This window comes from Setaria viridis, chromosome 1 (assembly GCF_005286985.2).
Source record: "Setaria viridis chromosome 1, Setaria_viridis_v4.0, whole genome shotgun sequence".
Classification (NCBI taxonomy): Eukaryota; Viridiplantae; Streptophyta; class Magnoliopsida; order Poales; family Poaceae; genus Setaria; species Setaria viridis.
In genome coordinates, this window is record NC_048263.2 from 1336296 (window position 1) to 1359548 (window position 23253).

A 23253-nucleotide genomic window follows, 5' to 3' on the forward strand; every position below is an offset into this window, starting at 1 on the left:
TGCAGGTGATTAAGGTTAATTACAAAATTTAAATATCCGAGGTGTTACAATCTCTCTCGTCCTCAAAGAAATCCTGATGACGACAGCACGCAGGTCGTATCCCTCAGCACCGGTGGTTGAGCCAAAGCCTGGGTTACCGCGGCAGTCGTTCTCATCAAGGAAGAGAGTACTTTGCGAGCACTGACGACATTGACAGGGGTGGCAGCGTGGGTAGGAGCGGTGGAGAGAAGAAGATGAAGATAGGCCGGTGAATTTCCAATTTTACATTATCCATATCAAAAAATGAATTGGTCTTTGTCTACATCCAAACAATCACTTTGCTGTTGAATCCATTTCAATATTTAGGCTGATTTGGTATTAAACCCAATTCAATGCTAAGGACTCCAACATCTACATCCAAACAGACCATTAAGGAATTTTGTATATTCCACGTTTGAGGCCACGTCATCATCTTCTATTCCAAGTCATCATTTTGTATATCAGTTTATATGCACGGCAACCATCCTAGGCAAGTAGGTAAGCAATTTTTTTTTTGTTGGGTCACGTCATGATCGTACGACGAAGCTTGCGTGTATGAAAACTTTACTACTCCTGGCCGTTGACTCTCTCCGGACAGATTGAAGATGACGATCCTGCAGAACTATAATAAAATAAACACAGCAAGTCAGCAACCAACCCACACGTATGCAACGAAGCAAGTAGGACCTTCGTTCCTCGCGAGCGTAACGAGATCGAGAGAAGTAGCAGAAAGCAGGCAGCCATACGCAATTCTTAAAACATGTGATGAATTATTTTACCATGCTACTGAGGCATAACATGTATACTGTCAGCATGGACTACCGAGGCATGCATGAATCGATATGCTCGCGTGCGTAATTGCAAGTTTTCAACCGTGTTGATTTCACACTGCATCGCTTCAGTTGAGTTCTCACTAGTTCACCCTGACGTTAAGAGAGTCATCTGTCAGTCAGTCAGTCAGCTAGCTGAGTCACTAGTTCACAGCGTTGGCAGCGCTGCACCCAGCGTGTGCGTGCACACCGAAACATCGCTCGCCGGAAAAAAAAATCGCGCCCCGGGCGGACGTGTGCATGTACGTGTGCCCCGGCCCCGCGTGTCCTTCCGGTTCCAAGGATGCATGGTTGCCGTGCCGATGCAGCATCGAGGAAGATGACGAGCGGAGGCGTCCGAGCCATGCAGCTTCCCGCGCGAGCGCTCCACCACCCACCATCCTCAAAAGCTGACCGTTGCCGCTTTCTCTCTCTCTCACACACAGTCTCACTGTCACTGACTCCCCTCCTACAGTCCTAATTGGATCCTTGGCTTGCTGCGACCGGACTCACGACGACGACCAGTCAAACCACCCCCAGCTCGTCTCAACTTGGCTGTGGTTGGAGGCTACCGCGCGCTCAGTCAGTACACCGCATGTGTACGACCGCAGCTAGGACCGAGCCCTGGCTTCTCGCTCTCACTGACACGCCGGCCCCACTGGCGGCCGACGTGTCACTTCGCGACAACTTGCACGGGCCTACCTGCACGTCCCATCCGACCCTATAATAAATAGAGCCCAAAAGGCAAGGCTCTCTTCTCACAAGCACACACCACCACCACGCGGAGCTTTGCTTACTCAGCCTAGCTAAGACTAATCCTAATGCAGGTTTCATAGAGGTTTCATGCACATTAATTAGGGTGTCATATCAGCATTTTTGATGATGTGGCAGTGAGTTAACGAGGAGAGAGGTAAGAGGAGTTTCATCTAGATGAAACCATGTATGCACAGTTACCAACACAGTTTGTGTCTTGCATGTACTGCATATGAAACTACACCATGAAATTTTGCATTGTAGAGGTAGTTTCAAACACAATTTCATTTTCATGTTGCTTATGTAGCTATCTTAGAAACATCAAAATGAAACTCTCCATTGGGATTAGCCTAAGCAGCTAGCCATCAGCTCCCTCCTTGGCTTCTTCAATTCACGGCAGCCATCAGCTCCCTTCTTGGTTTCTTCAATTCACGGCAGCCAAGGCCCGGCCGGTGCAGCGCACTACCACGACAGACTCGGCGGGCACGCACGAGCACGAGCATGTCGAGTAGCCGAGGAAGAAAAAGCATGGACAGGCAGCACGTCGGCGTCAAGGTCACCTACATCGAGACGTAGTTCGTCACCTCCGACGCCGCCGGCTTCAAGGACCTCGTGCAGCGCCTCACCGGGAGGTCCCCCACCGCCGCCTCCGCGCCGGCTCCGGCGGCGCCGCACAGGCCGCGCGCGTGCCGCGCAGGGGAGGGCAGGACGGGCGCTGCAGCCGGAGCTGGGCCGCAGGGCTGCCACTATTACCAGCAGCCGGCCGGTGGGGTGCGGCCGGCCGCCGTCGTCGCTAGCTGCGCCCCGCCGTGCCAGGAGAAGCTGCTGCTCAGCATGGACGACGACTTCTCGGACCTGTTCTACGCCGGTGCCATCGATCAGCGGCGTCATGGCCTCAATGGTGGTTACACCGATTTTCCACTATTGATCGAGACTTACGGCCATGGTCAGAACTCAGAAGATTGGCTTTGTCAGAAGAACTATGATGTACAAACCAGTTTATGTGGAGCCATTCAGTTCATTTATTCATTCTTAGTATATAGTGTGTACATATGTACTCTGGTTCCCTTGTTTAGAGTACAATATTCCTTTGCAAATCAAAGTTTGGAAGCAAAAGACAGTGTTAGCTCCGAAGAGCTAAAATTCAGAGTTTAAGCCTTGTGGTCATTATGGTGCATATAAGATCAATTTTGTACTATATTTGTGATGCTAACCATTACACTATTTAAACTATCGGGGGATACTCATAAGAATTATACTAAGTAGATATGGAAGGATTGGTGTGAGGTTGAGTTGGCTAGTAGGTGGAGTATAATGCAACACACTATGAGATCTTGAGTTTGAAAACCCTTCACTCTAAAATTATATTATTTTTGCAATATACTTCTAGTCATCTAGATGATAGAGACATAATATTGTGCCATTACAAGTTGTCTTGCAAAATATAGAGACACTTGTAAAAATATCTCTTCATTCAAAGAGACATGTGGCATCTCTATGACATATTGGAAAACGACTCTATGACTCTCTAGGGACAACATAACATGTCTCTACAGGATAAAAATAGTGTCTCTACATGTAAAACTGTTTTGTAGTGATACATTGATAGTATATTTATTTGATATATTGTATATGTTATGATCAAAGTTATACAAATTCAACTCAAGAAAAAACTAAAATGACCGAAACACACACAACAGGCAGTGCTTCACTTTTGCCATTTGGCATTTCCGTATTTGGTGTTGTAATACAGCTTTCCTTGGCTTCCCTCGGAGCAATAGTTTCTGTTAGCAATGGCAGTTCGGCCATACCGGCCATTCTTCACTGATTCCATCATACAACTGCTAATGCTAGTCTCATGGCAAGAAGAAACGGAAACATACTGTTTATGGTGCCGCAAACATCTGTTTTCAACCTCTGTTTCTAAATATTTGGTAGTTTTGATCAAAACACGATTACTAAGGAACACACATTTTAAGGATAAAACAAAGCAGTCAAACTGACAAGTATTTGAAAATAGAGGCTAATATAAATGGTGTGTGATGATCAATAAACTCTGTGCTTGTCATTTTATTTCCTTTGGCTGAATTGTCGAGAATGTGTATGGTACACATCACTACAAAATATATTATCTTTACTAGTTTTTAATGAGTGTCCAACAATTTTAATGGTTGGTACTATTTTTTTCTAGTGTATGATGCATCTTTCCTAATAATTTTATCAAATGGCCAACAATGTATACCTGACACACTTATTTTTTATTCATAATTATGATAGGGTTTTATCCAAATATAATATAATAGAAACCATTAGCAAGTGTAAGCGAGCATTTCAGAAGGAACTTGAGCTACATTTCTTTTCAATTTCCATTCATGAGTTTCTGTATGTTCCTCTAAAAAAGAAAAACGGTAATGCTTAGATTTTGACGTCCAGCAGGATTAAAAATATCGGATGCTAGTCCACGGTCCTTACCTTTACTCCGAGCGAAGCGATAGCGGCTTCTTTCCTCATTCTTATCCACCCGTTCCTCATCCTCGTATCCTCCACCTCAAGTCTCCATTAACAGCACTGCCCGCACCACCGCTTCCTCAAGCTCCCCTCATCTCAGCAGCCACACATATGGTGCGGCGCCGCCATCATGCGGCACCTTGCCGGTGCGTTCCCCGCTCCTCTGCCCTCGCCGCGTGCAGCCACGCTGCTGGATTCCTCCCCATCTTCAGCTACACGTCACCAGATTCGATCAAGCCCGCGCTAGCATTCCCACCTGCGTTCCTCGACGAGCGGTCGGGTGATTTCTCGTGGAGGAGCCCTGCAAGGTGAGCGTCAGCGACGCGGGAGGTTGTGCCTGATAAGTAGCAACATGGGCTGCCAAGCTGCTTGAGATGGGCTGTGCGACGAGAGGTAATCGAAGGAGCAAGACGGTGACAACGGCCTGACTTGGTAGATATAATGTTGCAATAATTAATTTTCGGTATTGCTTTATATCATTTTTCATGTGGCGATAGGTGATTTTGAATGTTGTAGAAAAATTAATCAAGATATGGTTACAAAGTTGTTTGCTAATGTTGCAACAAAGGATACTTTTGTTATGTTAGTATTTTCTCGATGTTGCATAAGGTGTTCTTAGAGTTTGAAATGTATGCATATTGTGATGTTGTTGGCTTTTTGATGCTTCCTCTATTGATTCTTTATGTTGCAGTGTTTTGTTTGTAGTGTGTCACTTATATATGTTTAAACTTAATCAATCCTACCATGATTTGCATAAAATTGTTGCAAGAAACAACCAATGATGTTATGGTGGGAATTTTCATCTAGAAATATATAGATATATTTTCTCATATGTCTCGATATTGCAAACATGGATTTTCGATGTTGCAAGTGTTTTATTTTGATGTTGCAACGAATCGTGTGATAGGAAAACTTCCCATCCGACGTCCGAACGCTAGCAGCGTCGAAAGAAAAAAAAAGAATGCAAAAGTTTTTAGAAATCCTTATCTGAGGAAAAATTAGTACTTTTATGGTGTACTGGTACGCACCATTTTTATTGGACCGAAAATACGGTCTCACATTCTGCTATATATAGGGCTCGTTTGGTAGGGTTGCGGCTGTGGCTGAAACGGCTGCGGCTGTAGCTTCTTCGATGAAACAGCTTTTTTGAGCTTCAGCTTGTCTGGATGGAAACACGTTTGGCAAAACGGCTTCTCCTACATGCGTAACATGGATAAAAAATATAAAATGTCCATAATACCCTTCCTTTTTTTCTTTCCTTTTTCTTTTTTCTCCCTTCCTTTTTTTTGTCTTTCCTTCATTTATTTAACTTTCTTTCCTCACGCAACGCCAGCCGCAGCCCAGTGCCTTATCCACTCGCTTCCATCCGCTTGAGAGCCAGCCTTATCCACTCGCCCCTGCTTTTCTCTGCTCTACCGTCGCCCTAGCGCCTCCGCTCCACCGCCAGCACCTAGCGCCGCCGTCCGCTGCCCCACGACGCCAGCTCCCAGCACCACCAGCCTGCCGGCCCTAGCGCCGCCTCACTCCGCCTCGCACCCTACGGCCCCAGCGTCGCCGTACTCCGCCTCGCGCCCTACGGCCCCAGCGCCGCCATCGACCGCCCAACGTCACCGTCTGCCGGCCCCAGCGTTGCCTCCCTTCGCCGCGAGTCATGGTGGGCAAGAAGGTCAGTTGCCCTGCGGCCGAGGGTAAAGCCGCGGGGAGCTAATTTTTTTGACTTCTCCTCCACCAAAGGGCTCCAGAGAGCGGATTTCCCAGAGCTCCTAGACGGGAGCCGTTTTGTTCGTGCCCCTTTAGTAGAGCTTCGGCTTCTGATGATGGAGAAGCCGCAGCCAAAGCCCAACCAAAGTAACCCACAGTTTCCGATGAGGCGTTTTCCCCGTTTCTCCACCATCGTCTCCGAGGATCTTCGTTATCGTGCTTTCATCGGTCGTACGATACGCATACCGCGCCGCACGAGCGCTTGACCGTCTCCCTATCCAGTCCCCAAAAGTTGACCGTTGCCACTGACCCCCTCTCCCTCCCCATCCTTACCTGCAGGCTGCAGGCAGGCTGCGAAAGGCCCGGCGACCGGTCAAACCAGCACCTCAACTTGCTTCCTGTAGCGCTCAGTGCGCCGCATCGGCGCGACCGCATGACCAAACCCCCACCCTCTCCCCGTCTCACCGCCATGCGGGTCCCACTACCTTTTAGCCCCACGTGCCACTGTCCAGATACTATCGGCGCCGGCAACTTGCAAACCTACCAGAGATTAGGTCTTCGCTCAGCCACATCCTATAAATACAGCCCAAAAAAAGAAGCTTTTCATCCACTACCACCACCCCAGCTCAGCCAAGCTTCTTCCACGCGAGCCAAGTCTGCGAGGCGAAGCCCACGGTGCGGCGCGCTGCCACGACAGCTGCAGAGTAGAGAGACGTCGAGCGAGCAGTGAAGAGAAGAGGAAGCGAAGCATGGACGGCGTCAAGGTCACCTACATCGAGACGCGGTTCGTCACCTCCGACGCCGCCGGCTTCAAGGACCTCGTGCAGCGCCTCACCGGGAGGTCCCCCACCGCCGCCGGGGCTGCGGCGGCGCCGCACAGGCCGGGCGCGTGCCGCGCCACCACCACCGACTGCGGGAGGAGCGCGACCGGCACGCAGGGATGCTACTACCACGCGTCCGCGTCGTCGTCGTCACCGGCGGCGAACGAGGCGCGCGTCGGTGGCGGCCGCCTCGCGCCGCCGTTCCTGGACGAGACGTACGGCGTCGGAGACTTCGCCGGCCTGCTCTATGGCAGCGCCAGCCAAAACGCACAGTGGGGGTGTTGAAGACAAATCAGCCTGAGTGCTGGGGGCGTTTAGTTTCTCGTGTCACATTGAATGTAATTCGGAGGTTAATTAGGAGAACTAAATATGAGTTAATTATAAAACTAATTGCACTGATGGAGGCTAAACGGCGAGATGAATCTATTAAGCCTAATTAATTCATCATTAGCAAATGATTACTGTAGCAGCACATTGTCAAATCATGGACTAATTAGGCTTAATAGATTCGTCTCGCCGTTTAGCCTCCATCCGTGTAATGAGCTTTGTAAATAGTCTACATTTAATACTCTTAATCAGTATCTAAATATTCGATGTGACGGGTGCTAGAGAAGCTATTCGCTTACCTGGAAACTCACAGCATGGCCAAGCATAGCAGTTGATTAGTTGCCTTGACATTTAGCTGGCGCTGCACCTCTCCTCTCTTAGGCTGTCCGCACTCGTCGTACTCTATTTTCATATTTAAAAGGAATATTCTATTCTAGTTATCGAGATTCTTTCCTTCATATTAATTTCTCCTGCAAACACGTATGTAATCCTCTATGCCACCTACCCCGTATTTTATTCACCCCTCTCCCCCCTCCCTCTCTCCCCCAACCGTTCCCTTCCCCTTCTCTTCCCCCCATCTCCCGACGCCTCGCCTCCTGGGCCACAGGGCCTCCTCCCCGCCGGCCCCCCTCCCCCTCCTCCACGGTCCGATCCTCCTCCCCGCCGGCCCCCTCCTCCCCTCGACATCGGCACCCTCCTCTTCCTCCCCGCCGGTGCCCTCCTCGTCCTCCCCGCTGGTGCCCTCCTCCCCTTGACGCCGACGCCCTCCTCTTCCTCCCCGCCGATCCCCTCCTCCCCTCCCCACCGGCCCCCTCCTCTTCCTCCCCGCCGGCGCCCTCCTCCTTCTCTCCGCCGGCCCGACGACGACGCGCCCCCGCCCCCAGCTCTCGCTCCCCCGTGCCCGTGGTGGTGGCGTAGGTGGATGCAGCTCGATGGCCCCCCCGCGCGGCGGCGGCTCGCCAACAGCGCCTCCTCCACCCGACGGCGCTCCTCCGCCCCGCGCTCCAGCGGCACCAGCCTCGTGGTACGGTGCTCCCTTCGCGAGCTCCGCAGCCGCATCGACTCCGTCCGCAACACGCAGAAGATCACCGAGGCCATGAAGCTCGTGGCCGCCGCCAAGGTCCAGCGCGCGCAGGAGGCCGTCGTCTCCTCCCGCCCCTTCTCGGAGGCGCTCATGGAGGTCCTCTAAAACATGAACCAGGAGATCCAGACGAAGGACATCGACCTGCCGCTCACCTGCACCCGCCCCGTCAAGAAAGTGGCCCTCGTGGTCCTCACCCGCGAGCGCGGTCTCTATGGCAGCTTCAACAACAACGTGCTCAAAAGGCGGACACCCGCATCGATGAGCTCAAGCAGCTGGGCCTCGCGCGGCGGCGGTCCGACGGCGGAGTTCCGAGCGGAGGCGCAAGGGGGAAGTCGTTTGGGCAGCAGCCTCGGGAGGCGCGTAGCGGGCGTCTTGGGCTTCCACTAGGAGTAGCGGACGGGGTGGCCGTCCGCTTGGTAGAGGAAGCCTCGCAGTACCGCGGACGGTTTGCAGTGTCCCGGTGCGGACAACCTTATCCCGCCCACCTCCCGTGCTCCTATGAGCCTGGCCCGGAAGAAACGAGCAATTCTCCGTATCTGTGGAGCTTGGCTGATGAGGGAATCTCGCGTCGTGCGGGACAGGCTTGAACACTGCTGTACCCATCCAATCACATGTTGCCTGCATGCCGAGAGCCTGGCTCAGCTGAAACCAGCCAACCAATCAGGCCCCAGGCGGTCTGACCAGTCCGGACCTGACAACCTGCAATCGGTCTGACGGGGTACAGACGGTCTGAGCGGTCCAACTCTAGATTTGAGAAATCTTTTGATGTATGTAGATTAATATTTGTAAAACGATTTCCTTGCAGGGTAAGATCTCCCCACCCTATAGATATAAAGGGCCGTGGCTGATTGAACCTAACACCCAATCGAACAAAATATTTAATTTACTTTTATCTTCAAACCCTAATTTTTTCTAACCTCTTGCTTTTCTCTTTCGTCTTGACAGCGGCTGAGGAAGTTCCGAGTGGCCTACTGATATCAGAGCAATCCTAAGCGCACCATCCCTGATGCCTGATGGGTCCCTCCCGGAAAGCGTCAACAAGGGGCATGGTGGATGTTACAGTGATTATTTTCCCTATTGATCTATATTTTGGCTTCTTATTGTTAGAAATATGTCTGTACAAAATCATTTCTACGTGCAGCCATTGTTTTTTCAGTATAGTCCATAGCAGCCATTTCTACTTTCTTGTAGTGCAAGTTTTGAACGAAACGAAGGTGAATTTTGGCATCGCAAGACTATGGGAATGAACTGGCTCCAGTTTCATTCAAACATATAACTGCCTCGCATAAAAAAACAAACAGCCTTTGCTTTAAAGATATCCGTCATCCATATTATCATTCCTTTCAAGTCAGAGACGATATATTTATGCCGACAAACTGACAGCAGCATAACACGCATATGCTGCTAATTCGCTACAAAGTTGGAGCATTATAGAAAACTTCTATCAAGTTACCAGCAGATCAGAACCGTAGTTTTCATCTGAAGAAATTAGATCCACTCATGAAATCATGAGCCATAACTCATGAGATCTGATCATACCATACCCAAAAGACGGGGAAGTTCAAGAAAGTACTCTAGCAGTGCAGCTAAACCAATCCGTAAACTGAGGGTCCACCAAACATTTCCCAGTTTGTTTAGCTGTCGCAGCTTGGTGAAACGTAAGAGCTGATGCTCTAGATGAGATCAGCATTCTTTACAGCTGATAACTACTTAACCAGAGTGCCTAGCCGATACTATTTCCTAGCTACATATATATGTTGTAACATCACTGCTAAGGGATCAAAACTTTGCTTGATTGCGTGGTTACATTGAGCATTCGTCGATCTTGCTTTTGGTCAGCTGAAATGCTGGAATCACCCAGGCTCCGCAGCAGCACTGCATACCGGCCCAGTTGAATTGTCCAAGACGAGCTTTGCATCCCATGCAAAAGAGCTTATTCGCAACATATCCTTCTTCCACTGCAAATAGTATATACAGAAATATCAGAGGTTTATGACTAATGCTCTAAAAAGAAAGAGGTAAAACCATCATGTAAAAGAAACTGACCAGTTTGCATCCACTTCATCGGCTCCACATAGATGCAGGGACATTCAGGTTTTTTGTCATCATCATCCACAGACCGTTTGCCTCGGTTGAAGCACTTTCCACCCGCACCTACTTCATGGGTAACAACAAATTCTTGAGTTGCAAGCATTCTCCGACATTTTTTGCAGCGGTAGATAACACCTGGATCAGAAGTTCGTTTTTCTGGGTTGACATCAGATTCTGCAGATGTCTCCTGACATGTTTCTGTAGGCTTTTGATTAACCTCCAATCCTGCTTCCCGATCAGCTTTCTTGTCTGGGATGATATCAGTTTCCACCACTGTGTCCAGACATGTTTCCATTGGCTCTTCATTGACCTTGGATCCTGAAAGCTCATCAGTTTCCTTTTCTGGGTTAATATCGGTTTCCACAGGATTTTGATCCACCTTTGGTCCTGGCTTCTGTTGAATTACCGGTTCTGGTGCCTGACTGGTTTCCACCTCCTTCAAACCACATAATATCAGTTGTACGAAATTTACATGCTGACATGATACAACCATACGGTACATTATATAAATTAACTTACCATTTTGTTTAAACTTGAAATTAAAGCCTCCATAACCGTACTGAAAATCGATTGGATGTTGCTCACACCTGCAGTGTTCACAGACAGAAATAAGAGACCACGAATAGCACAGGTAACATTTAAAGCAAAAAAAGTTCCTTGCATACTGCAATTAGACAAAAAATTTAAGATGTAAGTATGTAACTGCTCACATATAATTCATGTATCCTCATATAGTTATGGAACCCTAATATTCAGCTACCCTTAGCACCATTTATTTGTTAAGGACATGACCTGTAGAAAATACATTCCATAACTTGCAGAAGCACAGTCCCTCTGTGACGTATGTGCACCATTGTTTTGTGATTGGACTGAAACTCGTCATGACATTGTGTGCTGCGACAACCCCATGAATGTTATATATCCTCTGAATAGTTTCTCTGAAGCAGTATTAAACACAATCCTAAGTTCCTAACAATTGAAGTCATGCAGCAATGCCAAGTACAGTACGTATTTTGACTAAAACCATGTACAAGAAACTTAGCAGTACCAAGGATTTTATCAGACTTTACGCCTCCGAGTAGACTGTAAATTATCTAGCAATAATGTCCATTTGGTTCAAAAGGTGTTTTTTTAAAAAAAATGAACACACTGTATAATTCACAGCTACAGTCATCAGGCCTATGCAGCACAGATCATCTAAGACCAAAATGTCCAGTTGAATCATAGCGCAAATTATATCCTACATTTCCTTTGTACCACTAATTTCTGATAAACCAAAGAGCTTGTATACAAACCAACAAGCCATACCAACGATTCCTTCCAGTGGATTCAGAATGTCCCAATCAAGCAATCATGGAGCCTCCAACAGACTGAAGCACTGCAAGGTTCTAGGTCGGTTGTTCAGGATCTCCAAAGCTATCGAACCCCAAAACCTCACCTAAACCCAACCACAAGACGCAGGGCTGGGCATAGCGCGCGTCATGCCGGTATAAATTGAGCCCCAGAAAATATTCCACGAAATAATTTAGACCCGCACCCTGGATCCCAGTCCTTAGGGCATCAGCTGAGACCCACCGATTTCGCGCGCCCTAAATAAGATGATGAAGAAGCCTAATCGAACAGCCATGGATGGACGGAAACAAATTACGCTGCTAAATGATGCGCGCGCGGAAACCGGGTTGGACCGATTACTCTCACGGCAATTGAAACACCTCCCAGAAAAAACGCAATTAGACGGGGGGAAATCCGTCGAGCGAGTTAGGGTTCCTTACCAACGGTCCAAATCGATCGCAGGCGTGGATGGATTCGTCCACTCCGCGCCAACCCGAAACCGGTGGGGGCGGAGGAGGAGCACGGCGAGTCGACGACGACGACGACAGGAGTGCGACGGCTTCCTGGGACTTGGGAGTGGAGTGGATTGGAGGCTAGTTTATTAGGCGGCGCAGCGCGGGGAAGAGGACTTGAGGACGGCACGGACAGGAAACGTACGCGTACATGGCCGTATCCGACCTTTCTTCCATTTTGACAGACGCGAATTAGACGGAGATTAGATATTGTGTTTCCCAAAATAAAAGTTGTATCAATAATAATGGTATTTCACATATATTTTGATACAAATGTTATTTGATAACATATTCTAAGAGCATTGTCAAAGCTAATTCAAACACGTCCATAATATGCTACGTATAAAGAAAATAAGGTACTACGAATTCGCAAAAAGAAAAGCATTCTGGCGTGTAAAAATAATTGTATTACCTCAAATGCCACTGCAGTTTTGTAAATTTTTAGGACGTTTGACACTGATAACGTGAATCCACAAGCCCAACAAGTGTTCTGGTGTGCACATTGGCGATCCATCAAGCGGGCGCAAAATACATAACACTCGTATCTAGGAAAGTTTCTAGTTCTACTAGTTGATAAAAGGAGGTGATACAGTAAAATACAATGCCAAAACATAATTCGAACGTTCGGCACGGTATATACCATTTTCAGAATCTTTTAGACACATGGATATAAAGTCTAAAGAGTGAGGTAACAACTGTCCAGATACAAAATCAGCATCCTGTTCAAAGAGTTCGGATATAGCTGCTCAAAATGGGGGAGAAGATCAAGCTCCTCGTCTCGTGATACAGCTCGCTCTTTTCCTTGTCCTAAACACTTCTAGTCAGTACTCAGTAGTCACCAAAAGGGTCTCAATAACCGTTTTCAGATTGAATTCATTGTCCAATGACAAAACGAACTCGGGCACATGGTTCAGCTTATCGCACGTTACAATGCCAACACCAAAAGATGGAGTAACCTGAGAGAGCATCAAGATGATTTTCACCACTTGCCAAACCATATCCTTCAAAGATGAGAGAAAAAGTTAGCATGTATCAAGATCACTGACAGACTGCTAGCAAAACTGAGGAAATTAACTAATGTTTCCAGGATGATCACAGTGGATGTTTTCTACAATCCATCAAGCGACGTTGAATGGTGCTATTTTCATGTCACCAATCAAACTAGTTTTCTATATATTACTGAATTGTAAACGAAGTTTGACACACCATGCATTTCTGAATGGAGGGAGTCTTTTGCAAATATGACTAACTCAACCCTAAGATATTGTATCACTTAATCAGTCCATCTAATTGACAAAGTTGCACATCATTAACAGTCCCGTAATCTTGAAAGACTCAAAAGTGGGATAAGAATCATGCATAGTAAAAACCAGTAGCATATTCTTGAAAGACTCAAGCCTAACATATAGCATAAGTTTTGATCTATCTTCTACAAAAGGTGAAAATGAACACAAAGCCCAACACGTTCATGCCAAAACATAACTGGCTTAATGCAAGACATGGCAAGGAATGATTTCAAGAATAAAACATTAAATTGGAGGGAAATTGCCCCTTCCATCAAATTCATTTCCTAAACATTGCTCGATAAAGCAGTAAAGTGCATCAGTTAAAATATAGAGTAGGTACTCCTTACACGGTTTTATTGGCAACTGATAGCTAAAGCAAAAAAAAAGAAAAGAAAGAAAACAGAGAGAGGTGCTATGGAGATGTGCAGTGATAAATATATTATCTAGGGATAAAGCACACAAAATGGTTCCATGGTGTAGTGGTTATCACTCCAGACTTTGAATCTGGCAACCTGGGTTCGAATCCCGGTGGGACCTACCCTCTTTACATAAAAAGAGAATTTGTGACATGCCATTCAAAAGATTCAAACTTTTGGAAAAACCAAATTAGCTTTTCCTGGTTCACTTTAATACCATCCAAAAACTTTTCATCGTTTGCTCCAGAATTTAGTCCATTGCATGCTTAACATACCAGGGATAGAAAACGTAGTAGGAAACAGTGAGATGTAGATCGGCTAGCATTTGTGACTTTCCATCCTACAGGCGGGATTAAGACGGAGGCAACAGGAGTTCGCAAAAAATGGAACATGAGTAGGTTAGCTCGTTTGAAGAGAAACAACATAATCTGAGAGTGAGACAGAAGATAAGCGAGTTGGGTAACTCTGACAACAATGAATGGTGCTGTAATGCAAGTTCGACACACCACACATTTCTGAATGAATTGCAAATATGTCTCACTCAAGCCAAGATATTGCATTTCTTAATCAGTCCATTGACACAGTAGAACAAATTAACAAAATTGTGTCATTAACAGCCCCATAATGTTGACAGACTCAAAAGTAGGAAAGAATCTATAATAAATCCCAGTAGCATGACAAAAAAAAGGTGAAAACAGATGCAAGCACAAGTTCATGCCAAAACTCAACAGTCTGACTGCAGATATGGTATTGAATATATTAAAAAATAAATGTTGAATTGGAGAGGAATTAACCCTTCAGTCAAATTCACTTACTAAAAAGTGCTCAATAAAGCAGCGAGGTGCATTAGTTAAAATACAGATATTAGCTTATTGCTTCCATTTTATTGGGAAAGGCTAGCAGAAGAAAACAAAAATGGTTCTAGGGGGATGTCTTATGATAAATATATTACCTAGGGAGAAAACACACAAAATGGTTCCATGGTGTAGTGGTTATCACTCCAGACTTTGAATCTGGCGACCTGGGTTCGAATCCCGGTGGGACCTGCCCTTTTTAACATAAAAAGAGAATTTGTGAGGTGCCATTCAAAAGATCCAAACTTTTGAAAAAACTCAATTAGCTTTTCCAGGTTCATTTTAAAACCATTATCATACTTTTCATCATTTGCTCCAGTATTTAGTCCATTGCATGCTTAATGTACTTGGGATAGAGAATGTAGTAGGAAACAGCGAGATGTAGATTGGGCAAGGATTCATGGCCTTCCATCCTACAGGTGGGATTAAGATGAAGGTGACAGGAACTGCGCACAAAATAGAACATGAGTAGGACAGCTTGGCTGGAGACAAACAACATACTTGAGAGTGAAACACGAGATAAGCAAGTTGGGTACTCATGACAATGAATGGTGCTATTTTCATGTGACAAAAAAGATAATTTTCTACTCCCTCCGTTTCAAAATGTAGGTCGTTTTGGCTTTTCTAGATACATAGATTTTGCTATGTATCTAGACATAACCCTATATTTAGATGCATAGCAAAACCTATGTATCTAGAAAACCCAAAACGACCTACATTTTGGAACAGAGGTAGTATATATTACTGATCTGTAATAGAAATTTGACACACCATGCCTTTCTGAATGAATTGCAAATATGTCTCCCTCAAGCCAAGATATTGCATTTCTTAATCAGTCCACTGACACGGTACAACTAATTAACAACATCATGTGTCATTAACAGCCCCCTAATCTTTATAGACTCAAATGTAGGAAAGGATCTATAATAAAACCCAGTAGCTAGCATAACCAAAATAAAGGTGAAAAAACATTTGGAATGCAGATATGGCATTGGATATTTAAAAAAAAATAAAATGTTGAATTGGAGAGTTATCCCTTCAGTCAAATTCACTTCCTAAAAAGTGCTCAAAAAACAGCAAGGTGCATTACTTAAAATACAGATATTAGCTTATTACTTTTTATTGTGAAAGGCTAGCAGAAGAAAACAAAAATGGTTCTAGGAGGATGTGCTATGATAAATATATTACCTAGGGAGACAAAAAACATAAAATGGTTCCATGGTGTAGTGGTTATCACTCCAGACTTTGAATCTGGCAACCTGGGTTCGAATCCCGGTGGGACCTGCCCTTTTTACATAAAAAGAGAATTTGTGACATGCCATTCAAAAGATCCAAACTTTTGGAAAAACTCAATTAGCTTTACCAGGATACTTTTCATCATTTGCTCCAGTATTTAGTCCATTGCATGCTTAACATACATGGGATACAAAATGTAGTAGGAAACAACAAGATGTAGATTGGCAAGGATTCATGGCCTTCCATCCTACAGGAGGGATTAAGATGGAGGTGACAAGAGTTGCACACAAAATGGAACACGAGCAGGACAGCTTGGCTGGAGACAAACAACATACTTGTGACTTGAGAGTGAAACACGAGATAAGCAAGTTGGGTAACTCTTATGACAATGAATGGTGCTATTTCCATATGACCAAAAAAATATATATATTACTGATCTGTAATGAAAATTTGACACACCATGCCTTTCTGAATGAATTGCAAATATGTCTCCCTCAAGCCAAGATATTGCAATTCTTAATCAGTTCATTGTCATGGTACAACCAAATGACAACGGCATGTGTCATTAACAGCCCCATAGTCTTGATAGACTCAAAAACAGGAAAGAATTATGGTAAAACCCAGTAGCTGGCATAGCACGAAAAAGGTGAAAATGGATGCAAGCACAAGTTCATGCCAAAACTCAAGAGTCTGACTGCAGATCTGGCAATGAATGATTTTTAAAGAAAAACATGTTGAATTGGAGAGGAAGTATCCATTCAGTCAAATTCACTTCCTAAACAGTGCTCAATAAAGCAGCAAGGTGCATCACTTAAAATACAGATATTAGCCTATTCCTTGCGATCTATTGGGAAAGGCTAGCAGAAGAAAACAAAAACGGTTCTAAGGGGTGTGCTATGATAAATATATTACTTAGGGAGAAAACAAATAAAATGGTTCCATGGTGTAGTGGTTATCACTCCAGACTTTGAATCTGGCAACCTGGGTTCGAATCCCGGTGGGACCTTCCCCTTTTTTACATAAAAAGAGAATTTGTGGTATGTCATTCAAAAGATCCAAACGTTTTGAAAACCCCAATTAGCTTTTCCAGGTTCACTTTAAAACCATTCAGAAACTTTTTATCATCTGCTCCAGTAATTAGTCCATTGCATGCTTAATGTATTTGGGATAGAGAACGTCATAGGAAACAGCTGAGACGTAGATCAGCAAGGACTTGTGGCCTTCCATCCTACAGGCGGGATTAAGATGGGAGGTGACAGGAGTTGCGCACAAAATGGAACATGAGTAGGATAGCTTGGCAGGAGACAAACAACATACTTGAGAGTGAGACAGTAGATAAGCAGGTTGGATAACTCTCATGACAATGAATGGTGCTATTTCCATGTGACCGGGAAAGAATAATTTTCCATATATTACTGATCTGTAATGGAAGTTTGACACACCATGCCTTTCTGAATGAATTGCAAATATTTCTCACTAAAGCCAGGATATTGCATTTCTTAATCAGTTCATTGGCATGGGACAGCTAGTTGATAAATTTGTGCATCATTAACAGCCCATAATCTTGATAGACTCAAAAGCAGGAAAGAATCAGGTATAGCAAACACAGTAGCCGGCATAACACGAAAAAGGTGAAAATGAATGCAAGCGGAAGTTCGAGCCAAAACCCAACAGTCTGACTGCAGATATGGCAATGAATGATTTTAAGAAACATGTTGAATTGGAGAGGAAGTATCCATTCAGTCAAATTTACTTCCTAAATAGTGCGCAATAAAGTAGTAAGGTGCATCAGTTAACATACAGATATTAGACTATTCCTTGCAATTTATTAGGAAAGGCTAGCAGAAGAAAACAAAAATGGTTCAAGTGGGACGTGCTATGATAAATATATTACCTAAGGAGAAAACGCATCAAATGGTTCCATGGTGTAGTGGTTATCACTCCAGACTTTGAATCTGGCAACCTGGGTTCGAATCCCGGTGGGACCTACCCTTTTTTTAACATAAAAAGAGAATTTGTGATATGCCATTCCAAAGATCCAAACTTTTGGAAAAATTAAATTAGCTTTTCCTGGTTCACTTTAATACCATTCAGAAACTTTCCATCGTTTGCTCCACTATTTCGTCCATTGCATGCTTAATGCGCTTGGGATAGATGACATAGTAGGAAACAGCAAGATCTAGATTGGCAAGGATTAGTGGCCTTCCATCCTACAGGCAGGATTAAGATGGAGGCGACAGGAGTTGCACACAAAATGAAACATGAGTAGGACAGCTTGGCTGGAGACAAACAACATATTTGAGAGTGAGGAAGGTGATAAGCAAGTTGGATAATTCTCACGACAATGAATGGTGCTATTTCCATGTGACCAATAAAAGTAGTTTACTATATATGACTGATATGTAATAGAAGTTTGCACCACCATGCATTTCTGAATGAATTGCAATTATGTCTCACCCATGCAAAGATATTGCATTTCTTAATCAGTTCATTGACATGGTACAAGTAATTGACAAAGTCGTGCGTCATTAACAACCCCATAATATTGATAAACTCAAAGCAGGAAAGAATCAGGTGTAGTAAAGCACAGTAGATGGCACGCATAATAAAATAATGGTGAAAATGGATGCAAGCACAAGTTCATGCCAAAACTCAACACTCTAACTGCAGATATGGCAATGAATGATTTAAAAAGGACAAAATGATGAATGGGAGAGAACCCTTCAGTAAAATTCATTTCCTAAATGGTACTCAACAAAGCAGCAAGGTGTTTCAGTTAAAATACAGAAATTAGCCTATTCTGTGAGATTTATTGGAAATGGCTAGCAGAATAAATAAAATGGCGCAAGAGATTTGTTATGATAAATATATTATCTTGGGAGAAAACACATAAAATGGTTCCATGGTGTAGTGGTTATCACTCCAGACTTTGAATCTGGTAACCTGGGTTCGAATCCCGGTGGGACCTACTTTCTTTTGACAAAAAGGGAATAGAGATATTTACTCAAAAAGTCCAACCTTTTGAAAAATACAATTATATTTATCTGGTTTGCTCCATTCCTTTAATCTATTGCATGTTTTATGAGCCCGGGGTAGGGAACGCACTAGGAAGGTGAGATGTAGATAAGCATGGTTTAATAGCCATGCCCCTTTCACCCTGCAACTGGGTTGGCATGGAGGGGATAGGATTGCGCACAATAAGGAACTGTAATAGGACAGCTTATAGATGCAGAGAAATGGCATACATGTGACACACAGAGGGAGATAAAAAAGTTGGTTGATTCCTTTTGTTTTCTTCCTCTGCGAAAATCTCATCCCACTAATTACATATGGATCTAGCAAACTTAGCCAGGGAAAATACAAAGTAACAATATGATTGGTTCAAACTAAGCTGAATGAAAATATATAAAATGTCAATCCTACGCACCTAGATGTTGCTTCACACCCTGATAGAAAAAATCAATGCAGCAATGGGTACATCCAAAAGAGACAAGGTGCAGGACAGTGTCAAGGAACGCTGTTGTACAACACATCGTCGCCAGCCTAAAGCCATAGGCTAGTCATTTGTGTTAGTGATTGTGGCCTCTGTTTTACAGATCATGTTGCATAGAACAATTATAATATTGTTACCAAGTTAGGCAGTTTTGAATAAATTGTTTTGAATAAATTCCTGGGAATTTACAAAGACAAAATTCCAAATTTTCAAGACTCTTAATCTGGTACCATGGCAAAGATTAGTTACTGGCAGTCAATTGAAAGAGAAAAGTTAGTTCCCTACAGATATGTTGAAGCATCTGCAAAAGATTGTCCCGGTAGATATTATACAGAGGTTTGTTTCATATATTCTGTTTTAGTATATGAGCAAGGTTTAAACAAAATAAAGGTCCCTACTGAGAGATCTAGGAGTCAATGAAGCAAACAGAGCATCTACACGAAATATATTGGCATGTGACACAAAAAAGAAGCTGCTGTAACAGGCATACAGGACATGCTGGAGCACAACAGCTATACTATCCAACAAGGCAACAAGCATCAGAAATTACCTAGCACATTGAATTTTGAGCAGGGCCCGAAGAACTAATAAGCTTGGCAGGCACACAGCAGAAAGCTAGAAACAGAGCATGGCACCGTCCATAATCCCGCAACCTGTGAACACGACAAATCCTATCAATGAGCCAACCCAGGTAGCACAACTTTATCGATCCTGAACGCTCAACTGCATATATCGTTAATAAAGCGAAACCCTCACAGGCAATCGGTTGGCAGATCAAACTGGACGCGGCAAGGGCCAACGGCCACCGGCTTGAGATGCGGCCGTAATGGGCGCCCGACCGGAGAGGTCATGGATGACCGCGTCGGCGGGGAGATCCACGCCGCAGGCTAGACGTCGTGGACGGCGGACAGCGGCCTCGGCGCAGAGGAGGACGCCGTGGGCAGGCACCGATCGGTTGTCCCCCTAAAGCGGCGGCGCCATTGGAAGCCGCAGACAGCGAGGCCGTGGAAGCCACGGCGCGCCTTCGTAAGAGAGGAGGCGGAGGCGGAGGCGGCATGGGGGGTGGTGAAGGGTGGGGGGAGGAGGACGCCGTCGCCCGGCGTAGGGTTTGGACTTTGAAGGAAGCGGCGACGATAGATACGGAGGAAGAGGAGAACGAATGGCGGAGAAGAGCGGCCGCCGCCGGCGACGAGAGAGCTTCGTGGCCGTTTCGATCCGCCTTCCTGTCGGCCCAACAGGCCAACAGGCTCAACTACTGGGCCGGCCTCGGTTTGAGCCCACGGCATCTCCGCGCGGGCGAATCTGGAAGAGAGTCCACGCGTGCGATGGGATGGGGCTCGCACGGACTCTCATGTGTCGCGTCGTGTTCGTGTCCCGTCGCCGCCGCAAACGCTGCGTCGGCCGTGGTGAGCCGATGACGCAGCACGAGCTTCCTCGATCCCATCCACTCCGGTCGCACGTGTCAGCTCCTCCCGACACGCGTCCCGCTCCGGCGCCGCCACGGCAACGTCAACGTCAAACCCCGGCCGCCCACCGCCAATTTATAAGCCTCCCGCCGATCACGCTACAGCCCATCACCAAGCCAAAACCGCAAGCCACTACCAGCGATCAGCTCACACTACTACTATTACGCCCAATCCAACACAGCAACCACGCTCTGCTCTTAGCTCTCGCCGGCAAGCTCGCTCGCCGCAATGGCGTCGCAGCAACAGCCCAGGAAGCAGGCCACCAACCGGGCCCAGGAGGAGGTAGGAGGAGGCCAACAAGGCCAGGCGATGAACCTGGAGGAGATCGGCAAGTACCGCTCCGAGGCGCAGCAGCGGTCGGCCGACGCCATCCGCGCCGCCGAGGAGCGCTTCAACAAGGCCAACAACAATCAGGCACCCAGCGCCGCCACCGTGGTCTCGTATCAGGAGACCACGAGGCAGCCCGCGGCGAAGCAGCAGGGTGAGAGCCACGGCCACGGCGTGGGACACGGCTCCGAGCCGCAGCAGTGGCTGGCGGAAACCGCCGCCGATGCCAGGGAGAGGTGCAACAAGGCAATGGGGACGAGCCCCGCCGCCGCGCACGGCGGCAAGGCGTCGCCGGCCGGCCACGCGCCGGCGGGCGCGGCGCCTCCGCACCAACAGGGAAGGAGGGAGCAGGAGGGCGGCGGTAAAGCCCGCGCCCACCTGACGCGGCAGGAGGAGATGCCTGACAGGAGGTCGGCCGCGGAGGCCGCGAGCGCCGCGGTGGAGAGGCACGACAGGGGCGGCGGGGAGTTCTCCGCGGGGCAGGGCGTTAAGGAGAAGGCCGCGCGCGCGGCCGGCGCCAAGCCGAAGGGCGCCGAGGCCAAGGACGCCGGCGCCCGGGGCGCGCAGGCCGCGGCGGGGAAGGCCCAGGAGGCCTCGGGGGCGGCGGCCGACCGCACCAAGCAGGCGGCCGCAACGGCGAAGGACGCCACGGCCGGCGCGGCCGGGACGACCGCCGAGTACGCGAGGCAGGCGGCGGCGAAGGCCAAGGACGTGACGCTGGGCACCAGGGAGGCGGCGGCCGAGTACGCGAAGCAGGCCGCGGCAAAGGGCAAGGACGTGTCGGTGACCGCCGCCGGGACGGCGGCGGAGTACGCGAAGCAGGCGGCGGTGAAGGGCAAGGACGTGACGGTGAGCGCCGGCGGGACGGCGGCGGAGTACGCCAGGGCCGCGGCGGAGAAGGCGAAGGAGGCGGCGGTGGCTACCGCGAGGACGACGGCCGGGTACACGCAGCAGGCGGCGGCCAAGGCGACGGAGATGACGGCGGACACCGCGCGCAAGGTGGCGGAGTACGCCAGGGAGAAGGCGGAGCAGGGCAAGGAGCGCCAGGCGGAGGAGCCCCGCGAGGACGTGGCGTGGGAGGCGGCGGGCAAGGCCCGCCACATGACCGGGCAGCACGAGGACACGACCGGCGCCATGGCGCGCAGGGTGGGGGACACCGCTGGGCAAGCCAAGGACATGGTGAAGGACGTGACGGGATCCATGGCGCAGAAGGCGAGCGACACGGCGGGGCGCGCCAAGGACACGGCGATGGACGCGGCCGGCAGCGTGGCGCAGAGGTCGAGGGACACCGCTGCCGAGGCCGGGGACAAGACGAAGGACGCCGCCTCACACGCGGAGCACAAGGCAGGGGAGGTTAAGGACAGAGCATCGGGGACCGGCAAGGCCGACGGCGGTGTCAAGACGAAGGCGAAGGTATGTGCGCGCCTGGCGTCCGGTCATGTGTGTAGGGGTGCGGTGTCTTTTGAAGTGTGTGCGTAGCTGACGGCTCAGTTGTGATGCAGGGCGGCGGCGGCGAGGACACGACGGTAGTGGGCGACGTCCTGGAAACGGTGGGCGCGATGGTGGTCGGGCTGGCGCAGCACACCAAGGGGCTCATCGCCGGCGAGGAGGAGCTCGTCCCCGTCGAAGGCGGCGAGGAGGGAAAGGTCACCGAGGGAAGGAAGGAAGAGAAGCGCAAGACCGCTTGATGATGCGATCGTTGCTCTGCTTCTTGGCTTCGCCGGCAAAGTTTGGGTTCGCCGTGTACTGGTTCCGCGACACGTCCAGCTGCGTATAGTAGAATAACGTTGCCAGTGTACGTGCGTCGCCATCTCCTTTTAAACAAGGAGAGCTGCCAATTATATTAAGGAGAGCGGTCGGTTGCCATGTCAGAGTGTGATCCTGTGCATGCACGACGCTGTGATCGTGTCAACCTGCTATGTGCTCTTATGTACTCCTATAGTCCTATGTATTTGTACATGTTTGGATGCCGTCTCCGTTTTCTGCCTATGTGCTTTGGAGCCAGGTAGGAAAGCATGATAAGCTTTATTTCTTTCTTTTAAAATAAAAGTATAGATGCGTACACAGTTTCCTGCACATGCGTTTTAGGATAAGGCAGGAAGCCAGTATAATTTTTATTTTATTCTCAAAAAACATGGAATGTCTATTTATGTACAGTTTCCTGAACGTACGCTTTAGGATAAGGCAGGAAACCAGTATAATTTTTATTTTATTCTCAA

General features: G+C 47.6%; 3 protein-coding genes, 1 long non-coding RNA gene and 6 other non-coding genes across 12 annotated transcripts; 8 read left to right on the plus strand and 2 right to left on the minus strand.

Annotated features, from left to right (window-relative positions):
- The first annotated feature begins 6384 nt into the window (after window positions 1–6384).
- On the plus strand, window positions 6385–9176 carry LOC117854891 (uncharacterized). The gene is made up of 2 exons (XM_072293202.1): window positions 6385–8827; window positions 8967–9176. Exon 1 carries the CDS (start codon window positions 6539–6541, stop codon window positions 6893–6895), a length of 357 nt encoding a protein of 118 aa, XP_072149303.1. The 5' UTR covers window positions 6385–6538; the 3' UTR covers window positions 6896–8827; window positions 8967–9176.
- Window positions 9177–9470: 294 nt separating this feature from the next.
- On the minus strand, window positions 9471–12195 carry LOC117854685 (uncharacterized). 2 transcript variants are annotated; one of them, XM_034736940.2, is made up of 5 exons: window positions 11885–12195; window positions 10905–11006; window positions 10632–10699; window positions 10068–10548; window positions 9471–9979 (listed from the first exon to the last, which is right to left on the minus strand). In XM_034736940.2, the coding sequence occupies exons 2-5, from the start codon at window positions 10993–10995 to the stop codon at window positions 9825–9827; spliced, it is 795 nt and encodes a 264-aa protein (XP_034592831.1). In that variant the 5' UTR covers window positions 10996–11006; window positions 11885–12195; the 3' UTR covers window positions 9471–9824. The 2 variants fall into 2 exon arrangements, with proteins under 2 accessions (XP_034592831.1, XP_034592901.1); XM_034737010.2 differs by lacking the exon at window positions 10905–11006 and having other exon boundaries at window positions 11885–12120.
- A 769-nt stretch (window positions 12196–12964) lies between these two features.
- Window positions 12965–20653, minus strand: LOC117854830 (uncharacterized). The gene is made up of 5 exons (XR_004640387.2): window positions 19998–20653; window positions 19792–19894; window positions 14813–19291; window positions 14611–14707; window positions 12965–13998 (listed from the first exon to the last, which is right to left on the minus strand). It is a non-coding gene; the product is annotated as an uncharacterized lncRNA (long non-coding RNA).
- Window positions 13708–13779, plus strand: TRNAQ-UUG (transfer RNA glutamine (anticodon UUG)). The gene has a single exon. It is a non-coding gene; the product is annotated as a tRNA-Gln (tRNA).
- On the plus strand, window positions 14633–14704 carry TRNAQ-UUG (transfer RNA glutamine (anticodon UUG)). The gene has a single exon. It is a non-coding gene; the product is annotated as a tRNA-Gln (tRNA).
- On the plus strand, window positions 15725–15796 carry TRNAQ-UUG (transfer RNA glutamine (anticodon UUG)). Its single transcript has one exon. It is a non-coding gene; the product is annotated as a tRNA-Gln (tRNA).
- TRNAQ-UUG (transfer RNA glutamine (anticodon UUG)) lies at window positions 16683–16754 on the plus strand. The gene has a single exon. It is a non-coding gene; the product is annotated as a tRNA-Gln (tRNA).
- On the plus strand, window positions 17665–17736 carry TRNAQ-UUG (transfer RNA glutamine (anticodon UUG)). The gene has a single exon. It is a non-coding gene; the product is annotated as a tRNA-Gln (tRNA).
- Window positions 18645–18716, plus strand: TRNAQ-UUG (transfer RNA glutamine (anticodon UUG)). The gene has a single exon. It is a non-coding gene; the product is annotated as a tRNA-Gln (tRNA).
- Window positions 20654–20793: 140 nt separating the features above from the next.
- On the plus strand, window positions 20794–23023 carry LOC117854528 (uncharacterized). 2 transcript variants are annotated; one of them, XM_034736780.2, is made up of 2 exons: window positions 20794–22447; window positions 22537–23023. In XM_034736780.2, exons 1-2 carry the CDS (start codon window positions 20936–20938, stop codon window positions 22720–22722), a joined length of 1698 nt encoding a protein of 565 aa, XP_034592671.1. In that variant the 5' UTR covers window positions 20794–20935; the 3' UTR covers window positions 22723–23023. The 2 variants fall into 2 exon arrangements, with proteins under 2 accessions (XP_034592671.1, XP_034592740.1); XM_034736849.2 differs by having other exon boundaries at window positions 22526–22652.
- Window positions 23024–23253: the final 230 nt, after the last annotated feature.

What these genes read in the sequence shown, in the direction of transcription:
- LOC117854891 (XM_072293202.1), top strand. Translation starts at nt 6,539, where the DNA reads ATGGACGGCGTCAAGGTCACCTACATCGAGACGCGGTTCGTCACCTCC.
- LOC117854685 (XM_034736940.2), bottom strand. Translation starts at nt 10,995, where the DNA reads ATGACGAGTTTCAGTCCAATCACAAAACAATGGTGCACATACGTCACA. An exon ending in ATGGAATGTATTTTCTACAG is followed by an intron (nt 10,700 to 10,904) that starts GTCATGTCCTTA and finishes TGAACACTGCAG; the next exon opens with GTGTGAGCAACATCCAATCG. An exon ending in TTTCAAGTTTAAACAAAATG is followed by an intron (nt 10,549 to 10,631) that starts GTAAGTTAATTT and finishes TGTGGTTTGAAG; the next exon opens with GAGGTGGAAACCAGTCAGGC.
- LOC117854528 (XM_034736780.2), top strand. Translation starts at nt 20,936, where the DNA reads ATGGCGTCGCAGCAACAGCCCAGGAAGCAGGCCACCAACCGGGCCCAG. An exon ending in GTGTCAAGACGAAGGCGAAG is followed by an intron (nt 22,448 to 22,536) that starts GTATGTGCGCGC and finishes GTTGTGATGCAG; the next exon opens with GGCGGCGGCGGCGAGGACAC.